This window comes from Geotrypetes seraphini, chromosome 11 (genome assembly GCF_902459505.1).
Source record: "Geotrypetes seraphini chromosome 11, aGeoSer1.1, whole genome shotgun sequence".
Lineage (NCBI taxonomy): Eukaryota > Metazoa > Chordata > Amphibia > Gymnophiona > Dermophiidae > Geotrypetes > Geotrypetes seraphini.
The window spans coordinates 130815852-130841721 of record NC_047094.1 but is presented as its reverse complement, the minus strand read 5'-3'; the positions used below and the strand labels follow the sequence as shown (position 1 = coordinate 130841721).

Genomic DNA, 25870 nt, shown 5'->3' with positions numbered 1-25870 from the left:
CCTTTATCTGCCATCATGTTTCTATAACCATAAAACTCTATGACCTCACAATGCAGTGTAAAGAGCCTTAGCCAATAGGGAGAGGAGATGCAAATGTTAAGAGTCTTAGCGAAAAGGGAGACAAGGAGATAGTGGATGCTGCGGATGGGCCATTTGGCCTTTATCTGCCATCATGTTTCTATAACCATAAAACTCTATGACCTCACAATGCAGTGTAAAGAGCCTTAGCCAATAAGGAGAGGAGATGCAAATGTTAAGAGCCTTAGCCAACAGGGAGAGGAGGAGATAGTGGATGCTGCGAATGGGCCATTTGGCCTTTATGTTACAATGTTTCTCTAACTATAAAGTTCAATGACCTCACAATGCAGGTGTAAAGAGTCTTAGCCTATAGGAAGAGGAGATGGAAATGTTAAGAGCCTTAGCCAATAGGGAGAGGAGGAGATAGTGGATGCTGTGGATGGGCCATTTGGCCTTTATCTGCCATCATGTTTCTAGGAAGCCGCAAATCTAGAAATGGCCCCATTGCGTGATTGACACGCGATTGGCGGCCATTTTATAGATAGCCGACGACAATGGAGCTGTTTATAAAATCTGGCCCTTTGTTGCCAACTCCTGACAGAACCATCTTGAACTTTGCATTTCACTGGAATGGCTTTTATCACTAAAAAAAACCCCACACTTCCAGATTCTGGGCTTTTAAAGGGGTCCTTTTTATTAAGGTTCGCTAACCGATTTAGCGCAAGCTAAATGCTAAGATGCCCATAGGGTACAATGGATGCCTTAGCAATTAGCACATGCTAAATAGGTTAGCACAGCTTAATAAAAGGACCCCATAGTTTCTGTTCCTGCCCCATCCTCTTGGACACCCTAGTACACTTTACCTGTGTGGCCTCCAACAGATTGTCTTGCTCCAGTTCTTCAATAGAGTTTTGCAATAATTCTGAGGCCTTCCTCAAATCAGCTGTGAAGGGATCCAGCTTCTAAACAAGAGATACGACATCTCGAGTCAGATTTAAAAAAAGACCGATACGCATTGATATTCAGTATGGAGAAAGAATATGAAGCGAACACACCCAAGACAAAATGTAAAAGCCGATATGTCAGAACAAAATATAGCCCCCCCCAAATTAGTGCAACAGTGAGGTGCCGAGCTCAGGTAGAGTCTTGAAAACCCAACTGAGTTGTGGCCCTTGAGGGGGTGGGGTGCCGAAAAGTTCTCAGCCCCAACCAAGAAGAGAATGACGTGGATATGGTTCAATCAATGACCTGAAACAATGTCAAAAACATAGAATTTTGTTTCTTTCAATTGGCACTTAATCCTTTTCAGCTACAGTGGCAAAATAACGCTCAGAATTTAGGAAGTCGGTTGGTTGGCCTGAGAACTTTTCGGCACCCCCCTCGTAAGCGGAGTGCCTGGGGGGATTTATTCTTGAGTTTTCTGGGTAATCGGACTGGACAGGGGCTTTTCAGTGAGCGCCCAGGAGCTTCTGGTTTTTCCTCTGGTGACTGGGGTGCTACCCTTACGTAACTTTCAACTCTGTATCAATATATCACCAAATAGGTTTTATTGGCCTTCACCACTTGTTAAGAAACATTTAAGAGTATTAAACATTCGAGAAGACATCAAAAGAAATCACAAAGTTTCGATGAGAGATACCTGGCAAAACTGAACCCATTCGCTGTGGCAGTAGGGAAAGGTGCCTCCCAGATCCCAAGTCAACTGACCATGTTCAAAATATCGATTTAGGGTCTTCAGTGAGGTCAACACCTCCACCTTGAAGTTGAAAACAAAGTTAATCCGATTCATCTGCTTGGGAAATTAATAAATCACGCAATCGTGAAAATCCATTTGGATTCAGTACATTAGGATGTTAATTTGTTAGTGGTCATTCTGGTTGTTGGGGGGGGAGGGCATTAAAAATTTAACAGTCCTTTTATTAGAATGTGTTATATTTTGTAGTTACTGTGATTGACTTAGGCATCTGATAGGCGCTTCTAAATTAGGCGAGTGAAACGCTGGCCTAATGGAGTGGCATCTACCTTTAGGACGCCTAAGTCCGCTTAGCTGCTGCTAAGCGTGATTTTATAAACGGTACCTAGTGGTTGCTTGACAACCGCGCCGAGAGGTTAGACACATTTAAGGGTCTGGCCCCAAATTTCCTTAAAGGCATAAATAATGTCCTTAATTATTTCAGCACCAGTAGTTCATATTCTCAGTGACAGAGAATTTCATTTCATAAATTTTCCAATCCACGTAAAACCAGCTACAAAACCGCCGATGCCTCTTTCATTCGCCAGAAGCTTGGCTTTCATCTGCATTGCCACATTGGCCAATCAGGCCTTAGATTAAGTGGGGATGGGCGGACCCGCTATGCCTAAGGCCTGATTGGTCCAGGCTTCTAGAGCCTGGGCCAATCAGGCCTTAGGCTTCGGCGGGATGGGCCGGGAAGGGGCGGGCCCGCTTCATTTCGACGAGACGAGGCGTGCCTGCTGGCTCAAGACGTGCAAGACCCTTCTAAGAACAGGTTTGGTGGAGTGGAGGTTTGGGGGGGGTTAGCGCCGGGGGGGGTGCGTCTTCGGGCAGGAGGGATTGGGCACCCTCCTGCCAGCTATCGATATTGTCAGGGGGGGGTGGATCGGTAGTGTCGGGGGGGGCGGTCGGGGGGGGCGTCTTCGGGCAGAGGGTTTGGGCACCCTCCTGGTCAGGGGGCCGCGGCCCGCTATACTTATAGCGGCAGAGAGATCCCTTGCCGCGATAAGTATAGCAGCCGCGTCTACTTACAATGTAGGCCAGCATTTTGCTGGCCTACATTTTAAGCTTCTCCTCTACTAGGGAGACGCGTAGGGCCGCCTAGGTTCAGCCTAAGGCCCGCCAAAGGCCCTTAGACGAGCTTAGGCATCTTGCGGGTCTCCCTAGGCTCCCGGAGGTGCCTTCAGGCTTGCCTGGGGAGCATTTTTTTAAAAAAAACGTGCAACCCGATTGGCTGATTAGACAGCTGTAGGACGCCTAAAATCAGGATGCACTTTAGAGAATTAGGGCCTCAATGCCAGCAACCCTGACATCGACTATCCGGGATTACCGCTGATCGCAGGAGGTAGCCAGTTCAATATGGATGCCTATATATGGCGTGAAAATACAGTAATTTGGCTAGTTATTTCATCTCCAAATGACTTGATCATGTCATACACAAGAATCTTTTGGTAGGTTGAGATCAACTTTAACCAGACAACTGTGTAGAAAAGTGTTCAAGACATGCTCACCTGTACTCCAGGTAACTTCTCTACAGAAGAGACAGCGTCTTTCTCTACCAGTATCAGCAGGCTATGAATGCAGGCAGAAGATACCTGAGAAGAACAAAGGAGCACATCTGATCCAACGCCTCGCAAGCAGTATTAGACGGAATCTTTGTATTTGGGCTATCTTATGTAGGGTTACCAGATGTCTGGATTTTCCCGGACATGTCTTCCTTTTCGAGGACATGTCTGGGGGTCCAGATGGCTTTTCAAAACCCGGCACTATTATCTCACTATGGATGCACTTCACATTTGTTAATGACATTGTTATAATGTGTTCTTCGTTGGAGCACACATATTGTTGGCTTTGTATTTCATCTTTTATAAAATCAATAAAACTCTTTGAACTAAAAAAAAAAAAAAAAACTTCCTGTCAAAATTGCGTCGGGAGGGGGCATGACGCAGACAGAAAAGGGCGGGCCTGTGGGTCCGGATTTTCCTTTGGGAAAACCTGGTAACCCTAATCTTATGAAAAGGGCTGCACGTTAATCGCAGTTAATGCTGCAATTAACACCTTATCTATTAGAAGCAATTAAAAAAAAATGAATTAGTTAATACACTTAATCAAGCTCCAGCATCTGTCTCCTCCCAATATCTCTCCCTCTCTCTTCCATTCTCAACCCCTATTGTCACCGTGATCCAGCATCTGTTCCCCTCTCCCTCCCCCACACCATTTGCAATTCAACATCTCCCCCTCTAACCCGTCCTACCCTTGTGAAAACAGGAAGTGATGTTAAAGGGGTCAGAGGGCATGCTTTGGAGCAACCTTCAAGCAGCATATTTGAATCAACACCCCTGTTGGAGGTGAATAAAACACCAGCTTTAAGACAGACCCAGGGAGAATTGAGAAAGGATGGAGATGTCAAATTCTGGGTAGGAAGAGGGGCCGGGAGTGAAGGTAAAGATGATGGATAGTAAATCAGGAGGGAGAGGCAGGGACAGAGACATTTGCTGGACAATTGAAGGGAGGGAAGGAGGAAGAGAAGGAAGAAAACAATGGAGGGGAGTTGATGTTGGACTTAGAGGTGGAGGAGAGGAAGAGAGATATACTGGACAACAGAAGGGGGAGAGGAGGGGAAACAGAGATATTGGATAGTGGGAGGGAGGGAGGGAGGGAGGGAGGGAAGAAAGGAGCCGAGATAACTGACCTGGAGATAATGGGGACAAAGAGAGGGAAAGATGTTGGACCCAGGAACAGGAGGGAGGGAGATTATCAGTCCTTTGATCATACAATTAATCACGATTACAAATCTATAATTATACAATTAATTGCTATTAATAATTTTAATCGAAATGCAGCTCTACTTATAAAGAAAGAAGGAAAATAAGTGGCCTATTATCCTTAGAATTATCATATTGTCCAGCTCCAGGAGGGAGACTTTTTGCCCAGTCCTCATTTAGCTCATTGAAATTAGTGCTGTTTGTCCCATAACGCATCAGAGCGGGGTTGTCAGAAATTCAGGCCTAGTTTAAAAATCTCTCTCCGACAGTCTGGCTTGTTCACAGTTGCACTGGTTAAAATATCAATGATGAAATTACCATGGGATTCATTGCACAGTGTTTCCCTATGAATGCTTTGTCATATTTTATATAACCCCAGTGTCTGATTTTGGAAATGCTGCTTATGTATATGTATTTTCTCTTTTTGTAACTACTTATTTTATTTAAATATTAGTACCATATTTCTTTACAAACAGCAGGGGGTGCTATGGTGTAATTTTTCAACATATGTCAATTGCTAAAATCTGTAATGCATATCATGAAGAAATATACATATCCCATAAAATTAACAATTTCAGGGAAAAGAATGACCTGTGGAGGATAACTTTATATATGCCATCTAAGCTGCATAATCAACATTTTAGGACTGGGGAGTGACCTAGTGGTTAGGGCTGCAGTCTCAAGCACAGCACTGCTCCTTGTGACCCTGGGCAAGTCACTTAACACTTAGGTTAGACAGATTGTGAGCTCACCAGGAGAAATACTTTAGTACCTGAATGTAAACCATAGGCTTTAAGTGGTCAATAAATACAGTAGACTCTGTTAACCGGAACTCAAGCAACCAGCAAAGAAAATCAAAGAAATACTGTAATGCTTTAAATAAAAATGAAATCAATTTCTGGTGGAAATTTAAGCGTAAACTTGGCACGCCACACTTGAGTACGTCCACACTTTGCCTACATGTTCGGCAGTTTATCTGGAACACTTTATGGTATGGCATAGCATGGGGTATAGTATTAGTTAGGCCTATTTTTAATAGTAACTCTCAAGCAACCAGAAACTACATTTACCCGGCATCTATCAATCCCCATGGGTGCTGGTGAACTGAGAGTGGGGAGAAGACACTGAAGGGAAATGGGGAACAGAGAGTGGGGAGAAGATGCTGGAAGGGAAATGGGGAACAGAGAGTGGGGAGAAGATGCTGGAAGGGAAATGGGGAACAGAGAGTGGGGAGAAGACGCTGGAAGGGAAGAAGACAGAGATGCAGACTATGTGGGGAGCAGAGGGAAGAAGATGGATGCCAGACCAATTTGGGGGGGGGGGGTGAAGGGAGAGGCACAGTAACAGAGCAAATGGAAGACGCAGAGAGAAGACAGACAGTGGATGGAAGGAATTGAATGAGAAGATGAGGAAAGCAGAAACCAGACAACAAAGGTAGAAAAAAAAATTTCTATTTCTTTTCTTTTTTTACTTTAGGATAAAGTAGTATATTAGTCGTGTTGATAAAAATTAATAAACAAAGCCCTGCCAGCTGAACATCTCTTTCTCTAGTTCAGCAGCCAGGACTTTGATTTATAAGGAAGGAATAAGCTAAATATTGCAGTACTGAGGTTTGTATGGGACAGTAGTCGCGGGGACGGGATGGTGACAGGGAGGTGGTTGCGGAGAAGGGGACAAATTTTTTCCCTGTGTCAATCTCTAATTGTGATGTCATAATACCTCATTCCACCAATGCCTAAGAGCCAGCCTCATCAGTGATGTCACAAGGGCTTCACTGTCCTATACTTGGCTCAAATAAGAACATGTATGAAATAAAGTGAATTAAATTGTTTAACTGAATAAAGTACATATATTACAAAATAAAATATAATACTAGAGTGATCAGTGTGATATCTTATTCAAAACCAGCAGGTTAATAGAATAAAGATGTATTATCATTGCATCATTGCTGGTAGGTAGGTGAGTGCAATGATGCAATGATAATACATCTTTATTCTATTAACCTGCTGGTTTTGAATAAGATATCACACTGAGCACTCTAGTATTATATTTTATTTTGTAATATATGTACTTTATTCAGTTAAACAATTTAATTCACTTTATTTCATACATCATAAAGTTAGTGAATTGATTATTAGAACTTCATCTCCATTTTATTTATACTTTGAGTTTCAAATAAGAACATAACAGCTACGGTACTGGGATTGACCGAAGGTCCATCGAGCCCAGTCTCCTGTTTCCAACAGTGACCAACCCAGGTCCCAAGCACCTAGCTAGGTCCCAAGTAGTAAAAACAGATTGTATGCAGCTTATCCTAAGAATAAGCAGCGGATTTCCCCAAGTTATCTCAATAATGGCCTATAGACTTCTCTTTTAGGAAATTATCCAAGCCTTTTTTAAACCCCGCAAAGCTAACCTCCGCAGTCTGAAAATCGGGCCCATCGATCCCACAAGAGAAGCATGCATATATTACACCATGCAAAACAGGAGGCGCATTACTAGAGGCGCAGCATTGCATGCACATATAATATGCAATTTTCCTACCTATGGAGGTGATTTTAGAAGGTTCATGCACCCTTTACATGCACAAAAAGCTGACTGGCATATATCAATCAGCATACACCCATAAGAATAATTTTAGAAAAGCTGTTACTTATATGTTGAGGAGCAACGTGCTCTGGGAATGGTTCGGGCAGTTGTTCGCAGTATCCATGCATTCTATATTTCACAACAGGTATTCCCTGGAAAATTTCCATGAGGCATTTACATCTGCTTTGAGTTAAGCATAACCCTTCTCATTCGGATCTGAGTTTGGGAGGGCGCTTGAGGGGGGAAATTAGTGCTTAGTGTTTAAAACCACGTCGAAATGCCAAGTGATTTCTGGTTTCATTTTTCACACCATTTCCTTTCCTCACCTAGGTAGAATTTCCCTGCGATTGCATGGCATTTATTGACTGCTATTCCACCCTAACCTGTCAGCTCTAGGCGGATTTCAATAAGAGGTGTCTGGACATTTCTGGGGAATTACAATTCAAAGCTTATGGCCCATCCAGTCTGCCCATCCGCAGCAAACATTATCTCTTCCTCTCTCTGAGAGATCCCACGTGCCTATCCCAGGCCCTTTTGAATTCAGACACAGTCTCTGTCTCCACCACCTCTTCTGGGAGACTGTTCAACACATCTACCACCCTTTCTGTGAAAAAGTATTTCCTTAGATTACTCCGGAGCCTATCACCTCTTAACTTCATCCTCTGCCCTCTCATTCCAGAGCTTCCTTTCAATTGAAAGAGACTCGATTCAGGCACATTTATGTCACATAGTCATTTAAACGTCTCTCTCATATCTCCCCTCTCCCGCCTTTCCTCCAAAGTATACAGACTGAGATCTTTAAGTCTGCCCCCATACACCTTATGACGAAAACCATGCACCATTCCTCTGGACCGACTCCATCCTTTTTATATTTTTTTGAAGATGCGGCCTCCAGAATTGTACATGAGGTCTCACAAGGGTCTTATACAGAGGCATCAATACCTCCTTTTTCTTACTGGCCATACCTCTCCCTATGCACCCTAGCATTCTTCTAGCTTTCGCCGTCTCGTTTTCAACCTGTTTGGTCAACTTAAGATCATCACATACAATCACAACCCAAGTCCTGCTCTTCCGTCTTGCACATAAGTTATTCACCCCCCTAAAATATACTGTTCCGTCGGGTTTTTGTAGCCCAAATGCATGACCTTGCAGGACATATTTCCGAAATAACATTGTTTTGATTTCTTTCCAAAAGATTCTATAATACGATAGGGCACCTAAGATTCTGACGACATCTTTATCAAGTAGGCCTTCCAACATTTTTGGGTCTTTTTGATTGAGGGGTAAGTAAAGGGGTTCACGTGATCTTACCTGGACAGTCTGCAGTGCTGAGTAGAGGATAGGAGAGGGGAGCTTTTTTCGAGCATCCACTGCAATGATCAGACCCATGTCTCTGACTTCCTTCCTATGAAATGAAAGAAAAAACCGTCTAGCCTAATTTTACAGTAAAAACATTCGGTGCTATTAATAGGCAAGGGGTGGTAAAAGGACCATTCTGTTCTATTTTGTTCATTTAAAAAAAATTAAATTCCACTGTTCACAGTGGATGACATATAAAACAACCACAATTAAGAAAAACAGCATTAAAAACACATAAAACATAACATAAATACACCATGAGAGCTTTATCCAGACTCCACAACCAAGCTAAATTAAACGTGCCATCATCAGTATGCTTTTGGAAGCAAATAGGTTTTAAGATGCTTCCTAATTTGCAGAAGTGAGTCATTTTTGAAATGGCTTAGGGAAATCCACTGCTTATTCCTAGGATACATACATCAAACAAACAGCATAAAATCTATTTTGTTGCTTGGGATCTAGCTGGGTACTTGGGGCCTGGGTTGGCCACTGTTGGAAACAGGATGCTGAGTTTGAAGGACCGTCATTCGGTCTGTCCCAATGTAGTATAATCAAGCTATTGTGACATCACTGCCGAGGTTGGCTCTTAGGCATTGGTGGAATAAGGCATTGTGACATCACTGCTGAGGTTGGCTCTTAGGCATTGGTGGAATGAGGCATTGTGACATCACTGCTGAGGTTGGCTCTTAGGCATTGGTGGAATGAGGCATTGTGACATCACTGCTGAGGTTGGCTCTTAGGCATTGGTGGAATGAGGCATTGTGACATCACAATCTCAGCTCTGGAATGTTGCTACTCTTTGGGTCTCTGCCAGGTACTTGGGACCTGGGTTGGCCACTGTTGGAAACAGGAAATTGAGCTTGATGGACCTTTGGTCTGTCCCAGTACCGCAACTGTTATGTTATTATTTGAGCCAAGTATAGGACAGTGAAGCCATTGTGACATCACTGATGAGGTTGGCTCTTATGTATTGGTGGAATGAGGCTTTATGACATCACAATCTGAGCTCTGGAATGTTGCTACTCTTTGGGTTTTTCCATTGTGACATCACTGATGAGGTTGGCTCTTATGTATTGGTGGAATGAGGCTTTATGACATCACAATCTGAGCTCTGGAATGTTGCTACTCTTTGGGTTTTTCCATTGTGACATCACTGATGAGGTTGGCTCTTATGTATTGGTGGAATGAGGCTTTATGACATCACAATCTGAGCTCTGGAATGTTGCTACTCTTTGGGTTTTTGCCAGGAACTTGGGACCTGGGTTGGCCAGTGTTGGAAACAGGATGCTGGGCTTAATGGACCTGCGGTCTGTCCCAGTATTGCAATTTTTATGCTCTTAATTTTGTGTTCCTATGTATTCACAAATTTTCCTTAGAGGCTGTGAGCTACTTACTACTCAGTTTCACTATTATCTGCTCTTTCACATATCCATGGTATATGGGGGCCACCCTGTACAGTGGTGCAGTGAGGGTAGGAGGCACCCCCATGCCATCCTCTCCTCGCCACCCTACCCGCTTCTTCCGCGCCTCGCTCACTCCCTCCCTTCCCACCCCCGTACCGCTTAAAAACTTTGCCATCGCGAGCAGCTTCTCCAGCCTGTTCGCGCTGGCTTTCCCTCTGATGTCACTTCCTGACCCCGTGACCTAGAAGTGATTTCAGAGGGAGCCAGGCTGCCGTAAGCAGCAGGCTAGATTAGGTGCTTGCGCTGGAGAAGATTTTAAAGAGGGGGTGGGGAAGGGAGGGCATGAGCATGGCGTGGGGGGGGCACCCCACCAAGACAGCGCCCAGGGCAGTCAGCCCTCCCCCCTTACTACGCCCCTGCCACTGTATAACAATAATTCCTCCCTACGAAGAGAATAAACATAATAATTCTTCAAGGTACAGAACAATTAGATCCAGTGGCATAGCGAGGGTGAGCAGCACCCAGTGCAGCGGTGTCCCTCCCCCACCCACTTCTCTGCCCCCCTCCTGCCACCCTTTAATAAAATAATCTCTCTTTGGGGTCCTTTTACTAAGGTACGCTAACTCAGTGTTCTTCAACCACTGGTCCATGGACCGGTGTCGGTCCACAGAAATTTCCTGCCAGTCCACAGGGCTGACATGTGCATCAGGCCCAAAACTGTGTTCTTCAACCACCGGTCCACGGTGCGATCGATGCGGTGTTATCTTCAGGCCGGCTCCCTTTTCCTCACTGACTTAGTGCACAAAGCCACAGGCAGCGGCTCCTACGTGCATCCTGCACCAGAACTGGAACCCTTCTCTCTGATGTCGCAACGTTAGAGGGAGGGCTTCCAGTTGAGGCGTGGGACGTGCAAGGAGCCGCTGCCTGCAGCTTTGTGCACTGCATCAGTGAGGAAGAGGGAGCTGGCCTGAAGATAACACTGGGGGCAGAATAAAATGGCCAGGCAGGAGCAGGCCAGAAGGTAAGGCATAGCATGGAAGGAGGGAGACAATAAAGGTAGGGGGAATGATTTTAATTTTGAATTTAGTGATTGAATTGTGTCAATTTTGAAAATTTACATCTGCTGTTGGTATTTTGCACTGTTCACGAAGAAATGCATTTGTTTCTTTTTCTCTGGGGGTTGGACTGCATGCAGAGTCTTGAATCTTAGGGTTTCGTTTGTATATTACATTACATTAGGGATTTCTATTCCGCTATTACCTTGCGGTTCAAGGCGGCTTACAAAAGATTTATAAACAGGGTTACATTGGGAGAACAATAGATTTGCTAGAGTGGTAGAGAGTAGATTTTTTGATATTTCTTTGGTAGTTAAGAACAGGGAGGCTTAACAGAAGATTTATAAACTACAATTGTCCTTGCTATGATAGTAAAGGGTAGATCCTTTGTCTATTTTAGAGTTGTTGAGAGTACGTGAGGTTAGGGCTGTTTCAGGAATTTCTTGAAAAGTATAGTTTTTAGTTCTTTTCTGAATGTCTTGTAGTCTGGGGTGGACATCAGAAGGTTGGAGATCCGGTTGTCCAGTCTTGCTGCTTGAGTGGCTAGGAGGCCGTCGTATAGTTTTGATCGTTTTACTTCTTTGATGGGGGGGGGGGAATGAATGGGGAGTGTGTTTTTCTGTGTCTGGTTGTGGATGCTGGGATGAGGCGGTTGTTCAGGTAGGACGGTCTGTCTCCGTTAAGGGTTTTAAATAGCATGCAGTAGAATTTGAATTGTATTCTTTCTTGGATTGGTAGCCAATGTGAGTTGATGAAGGCTTCTGTGATATGGTCATGTTTTCTCAATGAGTAGATGAGTCTTACAGCTGTATTTTGAATTGTTTGTAGTTTGTATATATTAGTACTTTTAGTTTTTTGGACCCGTATTTGCATAGGGGTTATCTGTGTTCTGGTAGGAATGAATGTTGAGAAGCATACAATGTGCTTTCTGTAGTTTAATTTTGTGGTTAACCATTATGTGTTGTTAATAAGATGATATCTAATATAATAAAATGGTAGGACGCGCATGCGCACTAAAAAAAACGTGTTCCCTGATCCGTCCCGTTTTTTTTTAGTGCGCATGCGCGGGTTTACGTCACCAAACTCGGCAACTTGGACAACAATTGCGCTTATGCTCAAGCCGCCGCCACGAATCCTCTCTCGAACCGCACCAGGATTGAGAGAGGAGCTGCGGCGGGGGCTTGAGCATAAGCGCCATTGTTGTCCCCCTACCTAGCTGCGAGGCTGCGGCGGCCTTCCTCACGGTTTCACGCCAAACAATTCCTGCCGTTGACCAAATTTGCCCCACCGTTCCTTCCCTTCCTCCATCAGGTACAGTTCAGCTCCGCCTATGTTAAAAGCAGCTGCTTTGAAATTGGAGCCCTGCCGCCACCGTAACACGTTCCCTCTGCCGCGGTCCCATATGTCAGAGAAGGGGCGGGACCAAGGCAGAGGGGAAAGTGCTACGGCAGTGGCAGGGCTCCGATTTCGACGCGGCTGCTTTTAACATTGGTGGAGCTGCACTGCACCTGATGGAGGGAGGGAAGGAAAGGTGGTTGTGCGCTGTTGAGCCCCTCTGCACAGGCCCAAACCAAAAAAGGAGCCAGGACTCTTCCCAACCCGGCGCCGCCAGACCCGACAAAACGGCCCTACACTCACAGACCCGCGAGCAGGGTTGCCATGGAAACCTAACCGGAATTACATGCAGTCACGCAAGGGTCAGTGAGAGGGGATCAGGAGCTAAAGAGAGATTGAAAAAAACAAACAAACAACAGTGCACAAGTAGAGAGAGACACACAGACAGTCACAGAAGGACAGGGGGCTAAAGACACAGATTGAAAAAATAACAAAACACAGAGGACAAGGAGAGAGAGACACAGGAAAAAAAATGACAAACAGACATACAGCAGCCAAGGAGACAGACATACTTACATACAGCGTCCAAGTAGACAGACAGAGAGACAGCAAAAAAATACAAACAGCCAAGGAGACAAACAGAAAAAAATAAAAAATACAATGCCCAAGGATAAATTCAGGAAAAAAAACCTTCCAGGAGTTAGACTGAAAAAAAGGCATACAGACATATGCCAATGAGACAGACAGACTGACAGTGACCAAGTAGACAATCAGCAAAAAAACACAAACAAACACACAAAGCAAAAAATTAGAAACATACAGCGGCCAAAGAGACAGGCATGCAACAAATAGGAAAAATAAAAAAACTTTTAATAAATCAACCATACATGAAGAAGGAATAAAAAAAAAAAAAAAAGGGAAAAGACACCTACAGGGAAACACAGGATCAGGAGCATACAGAGAAAACAGAAGTTTGCAGGAATCAGGAACATATAGAGAAAGGAGGGCAGAGACCCCTGCAAGAAGAGAAAAATAGCAAAGAGACTGGGGATGAGAAAGAGAGCAGAGATGCTTGCAGGGAGAAAAAGCGAGGCAGTAATGTTACAGCTTGAGAGTGCAGACTGAGGAAGAAAGCAGAGACAGCGCTACACAGGGAAATGGAGGGAGGAAAGAGACAGAAAGAAAAAGACAGACAGACATATATTCTAGCACCCGTTAATGTAACGGGCTTAACGACTAGTTATGTGTATATATGAGAAATGAATGGAAAAAATGGCGTTACAATTAGTACTATGGGGCGGGGTCTAGGGCGGAGATAGGGTAGAGATGGGTGGGGTCTGGCCCACGACTTAGCCCAGTGTTCTTCAACCGCCGGTCTGCGGACCGATGCCGGTCCATAAAATAATTTTTTTATTTCTGCCGGTCCTTAGGTGTCAAAAGGTTGAAGAACACTGCGCTAATTGATTTAGCGTATGTTGATAAATGCTCAGGCACCCATCCTATAGGCGCCTTAGCACTTTGTGCACGCTAAATCGGTTCGCGCGTCTTAGTAACAGGAACCCCTATGTATTGTTTTAGACAAAGCACCTGCAACCAAAATAGGCATCTTTTCCTTGGGCAATTTTCAAAGTATTCAAATACCTTCACTCGGTGCCAAGATGGGAAGTAAAAATTACGCACGGATTTTGCAGTGATGTGGATAGTTCGAAAATTCTCCCTGGTCTCTTACAATTGAATAATGCTTATAGTGTTTAGAAACATAGAAACATAGAAATAGACGGCAGATAAGGGCCACGGCCCATCTAGTCTGCCCACCTTAATGTCCCTCCCCTACCTTTGCCCTGTGAATAGATCCCATGTGCCGATCCCATTTGGCCTTAAAATCAGGCACGCTGCTGGCCTCAATCACCTGTAGTGGAAGACTATTCCAGCGATCAACCACTCTTTCAGTGAAAAAGAATTTCCTGGTGTCACCTCGTAGTTTCCCGCCCCTGATTTTCCACGGATGCCCTCTTGTTGTCGTGGGACCCCTGAAAAAGAAGATATCTTCCTCCGCCTCGATGCGGCCCGTAAGATACTTGAACGTCTCGATCATGTCTCCCCTCTCTCTGCGCTCCTCGAGCGAGTATAGCTGTTTGATTCCGGAACCTTCTCTCTTACCTGGGAATAGAGCTGAGATAAAGGAGGAGCTGGGTCACCTCTCTATCTGTGCACCAGGGGGCATCCCAAGCAGGGCTGTCTGTAGTTAGCTGGATAAAGGACCGTCCGAGCTTATCTCTACTGCCTATGGGTGAGAAAATAGTGTCCCTTTCAAATGTAAAATATATCTAATTACCCAACAGGTATCACATCAAGTTCCCATAAATTCCTATGCAATTCTTATGACAATTCTTATGTAAAGGTACAATTCTTGTAACCTCCTGAGAAATCTTATGTAATCCGCCTTGAACCGCAAGGTAAAGGCGGAATAGAAATCACTAATGTAATGGAATTTACAAATGAAAAGACAAAAAAAACAATTAACACCTCTTGTTGAGAGTCTGTGACCTCTCACTCTGCCTTTCTGACCAGTTTTGCTATAAATGGAATGTGGATCTTGTTTTGATTACAAGCAGTCCGGATTTCCCCTTTTGAGGACATGTCCAGATGGCTTTTCAGAGCCCAGCACTTTGTCCGGGTTTTGAAAAGCTTCCTCAAAATCGCGCCGGACAGGAGGGCATCCGCCCATGCCACGCGATGACCTCACGCGCACGCGCCTACGCACGTGACGTCATCGTGCCACATCCGCACGGGCGGGGATGCCCTCCTGCCCGATGAGAGCAGGCAGCAGGGGGAGGGGATGGGGGACTGGTGCAGGGCTGGGGCAGGCCTGGGGGTCCGGATTTTACTAAAGTAAAATCTGGTAACCCTGAGTCCAGTTGAATTTCTTTGACATCTCCTTGTGTTATTATTTTCTGTTCTCTTTTTTTTTTTTTCCTTTGCATCTTGATAATTTGTTTTCTATCTCCCTCCTTAAATTACGTAGGTCCACCATGGTAATAACGTGCATGAGTGAGATAGATAAAATGTTGATAATGAAACTTGACTTTAAAAATAGATTGACTAAATTTTGTGGAGATTTGGTTAGAATTTTTCCTGATGTCTCAAGAGCTACGCAACTAAGGAGGAAAGAATTTCTGAAATTAAGAACAAGAGTCCTAGCTCTTGAGGCATCTTTTTACTTAAAATTTCCATGCCAATGTCTTGTTAAGGTAGAAGACATTGAATATGTATTTTAGGATCCTATTCAATTGCAACAATTTTTGTTAGCTCGAACCACAAGTACAAGGGGGCACTCGGAGAAACTGAAAGGGGACAGGTTTAGAACAAACGCCAGGAAGTTCTTTTTCACCCAGAGGGTGGTGGATACATGGAACGCGCTTCCGGAGGCTGTGGTAGGCTGGAGCACATTACAGGGCTTCAAAGAAGGTTTGGATAGGTTCCTAGAGGACAAAGGGATTGAGGGGTACAGATAGGAGCAAGAGGTAGTTATAGGAATAGTCAGGGACCACTGCTCAGGCAATAGGCCTGATGGACCGCCGCGGGAGCGGACCGCTGGGCGAGATGGACCTCTGGTCTACCTCAGCGGAGGCAACTTCTTATGTTCTTATGAGAACAGAAGTGAGTTTTTTTCTTTTTTTCTTTTGCCTTTAAGATTCATCACTGAGAAAATGGTAGGATGTTAGACTTCCATATGGTAGGGAATGGTTAGGATTCAATTTTTTTGTTTTCCTTTATTTATGTGGTTGAAAAGTAGCATGTCTCCCTAATATTGTGGGCTTGAAAAGGATTGTTTTGTGTTATAAGTATTTATAACTTTGTATAAGAAACCTTTTTCCTCGGTATCACTTGATATTATTAATCATTAAATTTATAATTAAAAAAATAAAATAAAATAAAATTATATGCAGCCCCAGCATCTAAAACTAACATTTCCCCATTTCCTGTTCTTCTCTTACCTGGCAAACAGGCTATCCCTGAGTATAAGAGCTTTGCACTAAGATCTTGGCACAAGATCAGCTTCTCCGATGTGAGCCCTGTTTGGACAGGCTCTCTGACTGGCGCACCCACCACGGATATCCACAGCCCTTTCCTGGAAGCCATTTTTTGGATAGAAGTGACCTCAAGAGGAGTGGCACTGGTCTGGTCCAGAGCTGAACAGAAAAGAATGAACATGAGGACTTGGCCAGAGAAAAGGATTAAATAACTATAAAACCAAAATCTCTGAGAACTCCCAGTAAGAGCAATAATATATTTGATGATCATCCTTTTTGAGGACATGTCCGGGAGTCCGGAGGCCGAAAAGCCTCCTCTAAATCGCATCGGGCAGAAGGAAATCCACGCATGTGCAAATTTCCTCCTGCCCAACGAGAGCAGGTAGCCAGGGGTGGGGCGTAACAGGGCGGGGATGGGTGGAACTGGGGGCGGGTCTAGGGAGTCCGGATTACACTTTAGTAAAATCTGGCAACCCTAATCTTGCCTGAGTGACTTGCAAATGAAGCAATTGGAACATAGTCGTCCACAAGACAGTGAAAAGACCTTATGTATTTTTTAAACAGGGTGAGGAAAAAAACCCCAAAAACCCTAGAGTTGTTTGCTGCTTTCTCAGCAACTGCTTGGAATATCAATGTGAAATTTCACAGCTTTATTTGATGTTACTATCTATGCTTATGTGCCAAGCGGAATGCGATTATCTTAAAAAATGGCAAAGTTACAGACTTTTTAGTGTGACTTTTGTGTGTTGAAAAATGTTTGTACTGTGAAACTACCTTATTTTGAAAATAAGGCCTCCTTTTATCAAGCCACATCAGGGTTTTATTTTTTAATCGCCGACCACTGAGGTAAAAGCTCTTGACATTCATAGAATTCCTTTTACCACAGCAATTGGCGATAAAAAAAACCTCTAATGCAGCTTGAAAAAAAGGGGCCTAAAATGGGCCAGTTGTCCAGATTTTATTACAAAGGACCAGTGGCCTCCAAAGCCTCCAGACCTAAACCCCTTGAGGAGCAATGTTGGAGGCCTATCACAAGCTCCACGTAAAGGTGAAAAGAGTAGCCAAATTCAAGGAAGCTCTGCCACAGGGACCAATTGACAAGGTAGTGTGTTCAGAGAGGAAGGGGTGAATTTTGGTGATGTTGTAGAGATAGAAACCACAGGCTTTAGCGGTCTGTTGGATGTGCATCGAAAATGAGAGGTCAGAGTCGAAGACAACTCCAAGGTTGCTCCTTATTGAACCAACACGGGCCTCTGTTTTGGCTAAATAGCTTGCGTCAGGAGCCTGAGATAAACGAAGTGACGGCAATTAGAAAGCCAAAAATCCATGATGTCATTAGCGAGTGCACTACGCTGAATACTTAAGTTGTTAGCCATCTACGTGTTTTTAGTTATTTACGCAGCCAATGTTCAGACGTTGTGCCAACTGGAGACTGTGCTCGTGTGCAGAACGCATCTCCTATTGGCATTGAGGATTTTTGGCTTTCTAATTACCGTCCCTTCGTTTATCTCAGCCTCCCGATGCAGGTTATTTAGCCGAGACACAGGCCCGTGTCGAGTCAATGATTTTTTTGGTTGCCATCTCCGCTGCTTTGTTTTCTTTTGCTGTTGACTGTTGAGTGTTTTCGTTCTGGTTTTTGATCTGTATCTAGAAGTTTTAGGCATGACCCTGACCCAGCCGTACCCCTCCCAGGTCTATCCCCTTGCGGTTTCACACGATGGATTTTGTGCATTCTTGTTCATTCTTGTATATTCCTTGTACCCTCTCGTATATTCCATGTATATTCTTGTATATTCCTTGTACCCTCTCGTATATTCCATGTATATTCTTGTATATTCCTTGTACCCTCTCGTATATTCCATGTATATTCTTGTATATTCCTTGTACCCTCTCGTATATTCCATGTATATTCTTGTATATTCCTTGTACCCTCTTGTATATTCCATGTATATTCTTGTATATTCCTTGTACCCTCTCGTATATTCCATGTATATTCTTGTATATTCCTTGTACCCTCTCGTATATTCCATGTATATTCTTGTATATTCCTTGTACCCTCTCGTATATTCCATGTATATTCTTGTATATTCCTTGTACCCTCTCGTATATTCCATGTATATTCTTGTATATTCCTTGTACCCTCTCGTATATTCCATGTATATTCTTGTATATTCCTTGTACCCTCTCGTATATTCCATGTATATTCTTGTATATTCCTTGTACCCTCTCGTATATTCCATGTATATTCTTGTATATTCCTTGTACCCTCCTGTATATTCCATGTATATTCTTGTATATTCCTTGTACCCTCTCGTATATTCCATGTATATTCTTGTATATTCCTTGTATCCTCTCGTATATTCCATGTATATTCTTGTATATTCCTTGTACCCTCTTGTATATTCCATGTATATTCTTGTATATTCCTTGTACCCTCTTGTATATTCCATGTATATTCTTGTATATTCCTTGTACCCTCTTGTATATTCCATGTATATTCTTGTATATTCCTATCAACTTCAATGACCTCTGCATTCCTAAAATGTTAATTCCATTGATCTCATCGTTTGTAATCTTAATTAATTGCTGTGAACCGCCTAGAACTCTCTGAGCATGGCGGTATACAAAATAAAGTTATTATTATTATTATTTGCAGGATCGTAAGGCAATAGAAAGTCAGAAGGAGCTGCTGTGAGAATTGAATCTGGGATCTTCTGGTTCCCAGCCTGTTCCTCTCATAGGCTACTCCTCTGGTCCCTATGCAAATGGGTACTTTTATTTATTTATTTAAAAATGTATATACCGCATACAACTATGCGGTTTCCATATCACATATAACACCCAACAACAGTAAGAAATAATACTGCTGCTTTACAGCACTTCTTTCAGGATGACTTCATTGTGCTATTTAAGGTCCTCAGCGGGCCACCACACACTCAAATTTTTTCATTGTGTGGGGCTTTATGCTCCCATTCGTCATTGGACCCATATATATAATATCAATTATTTATTTTTTGAAAAAGTTTTTTTGTAGAAATACTAAAAGTACTTAGCTTATGGATTTGACGCTAGCCGGGAGGGTAGAAACATCAGCCACCTCCCGGCTAGCGTCAAATCCATAAGCTAAGTACTTTTAGTATTTCTACAAAAAAACTTTTTCAAAAAATAAATAATTGATATTATATATATGGGTCCAATGACGAATGGGAGCATAAAGCCCCACACAATGAAAAAATTTGAGTGTGTGGTGGCCCGCTGAGGACCTTAAATAGCACAATGAAGTCATCCTGAAAGAAGTGCTGTAAAGCAGCAGTATTATTTCTTACTGTTGTTGGGTGTTATATGTGAATGTTCTTCTTTCAAAATTGATCATTAGTGTGCCTAGTGTTTCGTTTCCATATCACATACATAAAATCTTGTTTCCCTACGATTATCACATATAACATAGACATGTCTAAACAACATCATTAATCGTCCCTGTTACAAACAGGGATAGAGCGCAAATTCAGAAATACAAGCAAGCTTTAAATCATACATTGCTGTAAAAAAAATTCTAAAAGGCAATTATATACTAAAAATATATCTTAGCATAAGAAGGCATTGGCAAATAATTGAATTTTCAGCATTGTAATTAATTTTGTTTAAAATGCAACTAAAAATGTATAAAAAAATTAAGAGGAATAGAAATTCTTTTAAATCATGGTTTAACATAATTTTAAAATGCTCTTCTTTGAAGCTACCTCCTATATCTTAGAATGTGTTGTAAGCTTAATTTGTCAAGAATTTTCTCTACTAAGTGGGGAGAAAAATCCCCTGATAAAATGGTTCCTTTGTATTTAAGATTATCCCGGCTTGATCTTCATACGGCCAAACAAAGCTGTTGTTTCTCCTTTTCAGTTCATTATAATAGAGGTCCTCTGCTACCAGCATAGTGTGGAAAAATGTATTATCTCTGGCTTGCAGGCTCGTCAAAAACGAAAGGCGATGAATAGCAGCTGTGCTGGCTATACGGACACATGAGCTGGAACAAAAATGTCTCAATTGTTGAAAGATTCCAGAAGCATCGTAAACCCTGAACGGCAGAATTCAGAGATGAAAAATGTTGTCTTGATTAAGTTCTGGGATCAAATTTAATTTCTTTTATAAATCTGTGACCGCTTACATATAGGGAGATTTGATTTAATTAATTTTTCATTACAACCCTTCCCCCTTTTAAAAATTGGTCGATATAAGGGGGTTCCAGTGGTTAAGAAATGCTTCTTCGTATTGTGGAAACTCCACATGATCAAAAATTATTTTGATTCAGTATCTCTCAGACTGTTCGTTTAGTCTTTAATACTGAGTATCCTTGATTACTGTAACATTATATGCTGTGGAAAAAATGCAAAGTGATGCATTTAGGCAGAAAAAATAAAGATCACAAGTATATTATGTCAGCTGTAACTCTGGGAAAGACCGAACAGGAAAAGGACCTGAGTGTACTGATAGATAGGACCCTGAAACCATCGGCGCAATGTGCGGCAACAGCGAAGAAAGCAAATAGAATGCTAGGCATGATAAAGAAGGGAATTACGAGTAGATCAAAGAAAGTTATAATACCGCTCTACAGAGCCATGGTCAGACCGCACCTGGAATACTGCGTCCAGCATTGGTCTCCATACCTAAAGAAGGATATAAAACTGCTAGAGAGGGTGCAGAGACGAGCAACGAAGCTAGTGAAAGGTATGGAGAACCTGGACTACGAGGAACGACTTAGGAGACTGGGGTTCTTCTCCCTTGAGAAGAGGAGACTGCGAGGGGATCTGATCGAGACTTTCAAAATACTGAAAGGATTCGACAACATGGAGCAGGGAAATCAGTTATTTACAATGTCCGGTGCGACACGGACAAGAGGACATAGACTGAAGCTGAGGGGGGACAGGTCCAGGACGAATATCAGGAAGTTCTGTTTCACGCAGCGAGTGGTGGACACCTGGAATGCTCTCCCAGAGAAAGTAATTGCAGAATCCACCGTTCTAGGATTTAAGGGTAAACTAGATGCACATCTCCTTAAGAGTGGCATAGAGTGATACGGGGAAGGGTAAATTAGATGCACATCTCCCTTGAGAAGCATACGGTGATATGGGGACTAAAACTAGGCCAGGGTACACCTGGCGGGGCCTCCGCGTGTGCGGATCACCGGACTTGATGGACCCAGGGTCTGATCCGGAGATGGCAATTTTTATGTTCTTATGTATATGGGATCTTATAAGAGAATTATCAAGATTGAGCTTTACACTTCTCGTACCCGTAGATTTCATTTGTGTACCTTTCCTACATTGAAAGGTTGTGTTTATAATAAGTTCCTGGATAAAACACTTTCGTTTCAAGCTGGTAAACTAAACGACTAGTTAAGTGAATCTATTTTGAAAGCTTTTTCCTACAATGACCTTCTGAAAGCCTGGAAGAAGAAGTCATGATCAAACCACTTACCCCCTCTTTTACCAAGGCGAGCTTAACCGATTAGCGTGTGCTAAATCCCAACACGTCCATAGACTAATCGGATAGCGAACCTTAGAAAAAGAGGGCCATAGACTCTTATTCCATTTCCCTGCTTTGAAAGATAAGGTTCTATCAAGAAATATGATAAAATCACATTCTTAGGATTAACGAATATCATTATACAAATTCAGCAAACCGTCTAAAAGTCAATGACCTTCTAAAAGTCTGGTAAGAGGAAAAAGTCATGATCAAACCACTTAGACCAGGGGTGTCCAACCTGTGGCCCGAGGGCCCCATGCGGCCCCATGAAGTATTTTGTGTGGCCCCGGTCGAGGGCGATGCAGTGTTTTCCTCTGCTGCCCCTGGGTGTTTACCGTCTTGCCGGCTCCTTCCTCTGTCTTGCTGCAGCGTTTGCGCATTTGTGCGGCCCCAGAAACATTTTTTTCAGCCAATGCGGCCCAGGGAAGCCAAAAGGTTGGACACCCCTGACTTAGACTCTTATTTCATTTCCCTGCTTGGAAACGTAAGGTCCTAACGAGAAATCTTTTATCTTTTAAATATTCATGAAAACAGAAAGACAAGCACAAATCAAGCCTCGGTACCAATAGCAAAGCAAACACAAAAAGAAGCAAGTGAATATGTCTAAAACCAACCAAAGAAGCTACATTTATTAGTCCTCAATAAAGTCCAAAAAGGATAAGCTTGCACAACAGCGGTGGTTCCAACTAGGATCCCAGTTAGAGAATGACACGGGGAAAAATTCTGTCCCCTTCACCGCCCCGTCACCGCCCCGCTGCCTCTTTCACCGCCCCCGTTCCCATCTTCAGCGTCTTCTCCTTTCCATCCCCCCACCCCCAGTACCCTTCACGCGGTCCAGCAGCTCCCTCCCTCCAGCCAGCCGTGCATTTCCCTCCTTTTCCCTTACCTTTTCTTCTTAAAAATGGCGATTTCTATAAGGCTACGAGCTGTATTACAGCCGGAGCCTTGAAGTCGCGTCGGGTTGCCTGCTAGAAGTCTCCTCCGATGCAACCGGAAACAGGAAGTTGCGTCAGAGGAGACTTTTACCAGCAGGAAACGCAATGCGACTTCAAGGCTCCGGCTGTAATACAGCTCGTAGCCTTATAGAAATTGCCATTTTAAGAAGAAAAGGTAAGGGAAAAGGAGGGAGGGAGATACATGGACGGCCGGCGGGAGAGAGTGGGCTGCCGGTTCGAACGCTCGGTCGCCGCGCGTTCAAGATTGTTCACCGCCCCGTGCTACCATTCACCGCTCCATGGGGCGGTGAATGGCCTTGTCCCCGAACTTGCGGTGACCATTTTTTGGGGTCACCGTTTTGGCGGGTTACCCGCGGCTAAACGCGGCTAGCCGCGGGTAACCGCCACCGTGTCATTCTCTAATCCCAGTTTTGGCGACAGCCTTCCTCAGGGGACTAGTGAGATAGTTGCTGGTGTTAGGGCGGCAGATTCCCTTTACGCTTTGTGGACTTTATTGTGGACTAATAAATGTACCTTCCTTGGTTGGTTTTACACATCTCGCTTGCCTCTTTTAAATATTCACCATTATTTATTCAAGCACTTATCTTCAGCAAAAATCTTTAGAAATGCACAATTCAGGAAGACATCGCCCTCCGACATGAATTCATCTTTCGGAATATGCTGAATCTTGGGAAGGTCTTTATCTTCCCATGATTGCTTCATTGCGGTCAATATCTAGGGTGCACATCAAAGAGAGAGTTTTTTTTAAGGATCGATGATCGAAATCTGGAACTGATAAGTCTCAGACTCTTTCATTTCCATTTATACCGAGCGGGTTTCTCCGATCCTTTTTCCTCTCTTCTAAAAGAAAAAGCTTTCTGTATATAAAAGAAACATTTTAAACATAACATAAGAACATAAGAAGCGCCATCTCCGGAACAGACCCTAGGTCCATCAAGTCCGGCGATCCGCATCAAGTCCAGGCGTACCCTGGCATAGTTTTGGTCCCCATATCGCTCCAAGCATCTAGTAAAGAGAAGTGCATCTAGCCTACCCTTACCCATGTCACTTCATGCCACTCATGAGATGTACATCTAACTTATCCTTAAATCCTAGAATGGTGGATTCCGCAATTACCTCTTCTGGGAGAGCATTCCAGGTGTCCACCACTCGTTGCGTAAAGCAGAACTTCCTGATATTTGTCTTGAACTTGTCCCCCCCTTAGCTTTAGCCCATGTCCTCTTGTCCGTGCCACATTGGACATTGTAAATAACGTTTTTTCCTGCTCTATTTTGTCGATTCCTTTCAGTATTTTGAAGGTCTCGATCATATCCCCTCGTAGTCTCCTTTTCTCAAGGGAGAACAACCCCAGTCTCTTAAGTCTTTCCTCGTAATCCAGGTTCTCCATACCTTTCACCAGCTTTGTTGCTCGTCTCTGCACCCTCTCTAGCAGTATGATATCCTTCTTTAGGTATGGAGACCAATGCTGGACGCAGTATTCCAAGTGTGGTCTGACCATTGCTCTATAAAGCGGCATTATGACTTTCTCCGATCTACTCGTGATTCCCTTCTTTATCATGCCTAGCATTCTATTAAAAGTTATTAAAAGTCTTTATCTTACTCAATCGTTCACATCACGCACTCTCTTCGATTTTGCTGAAGATAAGTGTTTGAATTATTAAGGATGGATACCTACTGTACCTGGATGTATCCTACTTCAATGGCCTTCAGGCTAATATATTTAGGAACAGTGGGTATTTTTCTGTTCCGGGAAGGCTCACAATTCAGAAATAGAAACAAAGGGGGATTTGAAACCGAGTCCCTTGCTTTATAGACTATTCTACCAACCACTGGGCTTCCTGTTAGATCTACATGTGGTTCTGTTCAGAATGCCCAAAAGATTCTTGGACAAAACCCTCTCTTTCCAAGCTGGCAAATGGAATGACTGCTTGACCACCCTCATCTCTCTTGCCCCAACTTACCTATCTTTCAGGAAATCTCTCACATCATACCTCTTTGATAAATTCCTTTAACTCCCGCCCTCCCAACCAAACTACCAATCTCAACCTTGCCTTCCCTCCCTACCCCTCCTCCCCCTCTTCCACGGTTATTGTTCGCTCCCCCCCGTGCAACAGTTACCGGATCATTTTGTAATGGCCACTGGTTTGTACCATACACTTGATAACTAATTCTCTGTACCTTCATTGCAAAAATACAGTTCTTATCTCCTGTAATCTACTCTGAATTGTTTTCCGATACTCTGTAACTTCGCTGTATATGTACAGTCTCTTCTCCTGTAAACCGCTCTGAACTGTTTTGTGGTATTGCGGTATATAAAAAATAAAGTTATTATTATTATTATAATACCTGGTATTCAATTCCAGTTTCACTTTCAGGGAAGAGGAAGGGGGACAGTAGGGTTACCAGATTTTCCTTCGGGAAAATCCGGCCCCCTTGACCACGCCCCCAGGACTGCCCAGTTCCGCCTCTGCCTCGCCCTGTTCTGCCCCCAGCATCCGCACACGCGTGCACGTGGATGCCCCTTCCTGATGCAATTTTGTCAAGAAACTTTTCAAAACCTGGACAAAGTGCCGGGTAGAAACATAGAAGATGACGGCAGAAAAGGGCCATAGCCCAACAAGTCTGCCCACTCTAATGACCTACCCCCCTTGATTTTACCTCCCTAGAGAACCCACTTGTGTATCCCATTTCCTTTTAAAATCTGGCACGCTTCTGGCCTCAATCACCTGAAGCGGAAGTTGATTGAGGCCAGCAGCGTGCTAGATGTCCTCAAAAGGACCCTAGGAGACAGCAACCACTGGAGATTAAGGAATTGTTATTCCTTAAGCCCTCCCTTGTCCAGCTACTCAACCAGAACACATTTCTGTAGCTTAGATTTAAGGATGTCCTTCTTTTAAGACTTGGCCATTTCCTTCCCTTTGGTAATACTGTTGAATGTCCTGATTTTGGACCCTCCCTTGTCCCACCAAAAACACTCCCACATGTCCCCTTGTTATTTGGATGTAAGGCAGTGTCAGATGCCCAAATCCTACCTTTGCAAAACTGGGAGTTGGAATTTCAAACACATGGACATCATTTTGGACTTTCGAGACATCTCTATGCTT

General features: G+C 43.5%; 1 protein-coding gene across 4 annotated transcripts in view; it reads right to left on the bottom strand.

The window, feature by feature from the left end:
* KIAA1755 (KIAA1755 ortholog) overlaps positions 1–25870 on the bottom strand; it is a 102437-nt gene that overhangs the window by 52606 nt on the left and 23961 nt on the right. For all 4 annotated transcript variants that reach the window (XM_033963640.1, XM_033963643.1, XM_033963641.1 and 1 more), the window contains exons 4-9: positions 16255–16449; positions 14417–14540; positions 8416–8509; positions 3262–3345; positions 1658–1774; positions 882–980 (exon numbers count right to left, since the gene is read on the bottom strand). In XM_033963640.1, the coding sequence (XP_033819531.1) occupies positions 882–980; positions 1658–1774; positions 3262–3345; positions 8416–8509; positions 14417–14540; positions 16255–16449 (713 nt within the window). The remainder of the gene's footprint in view (positions 1–881; positions 981–1657; positions 1775–3261; positions 3346–8415; positions 8510–14416; positions 14541–16254; positions 16450–25870) is intronic.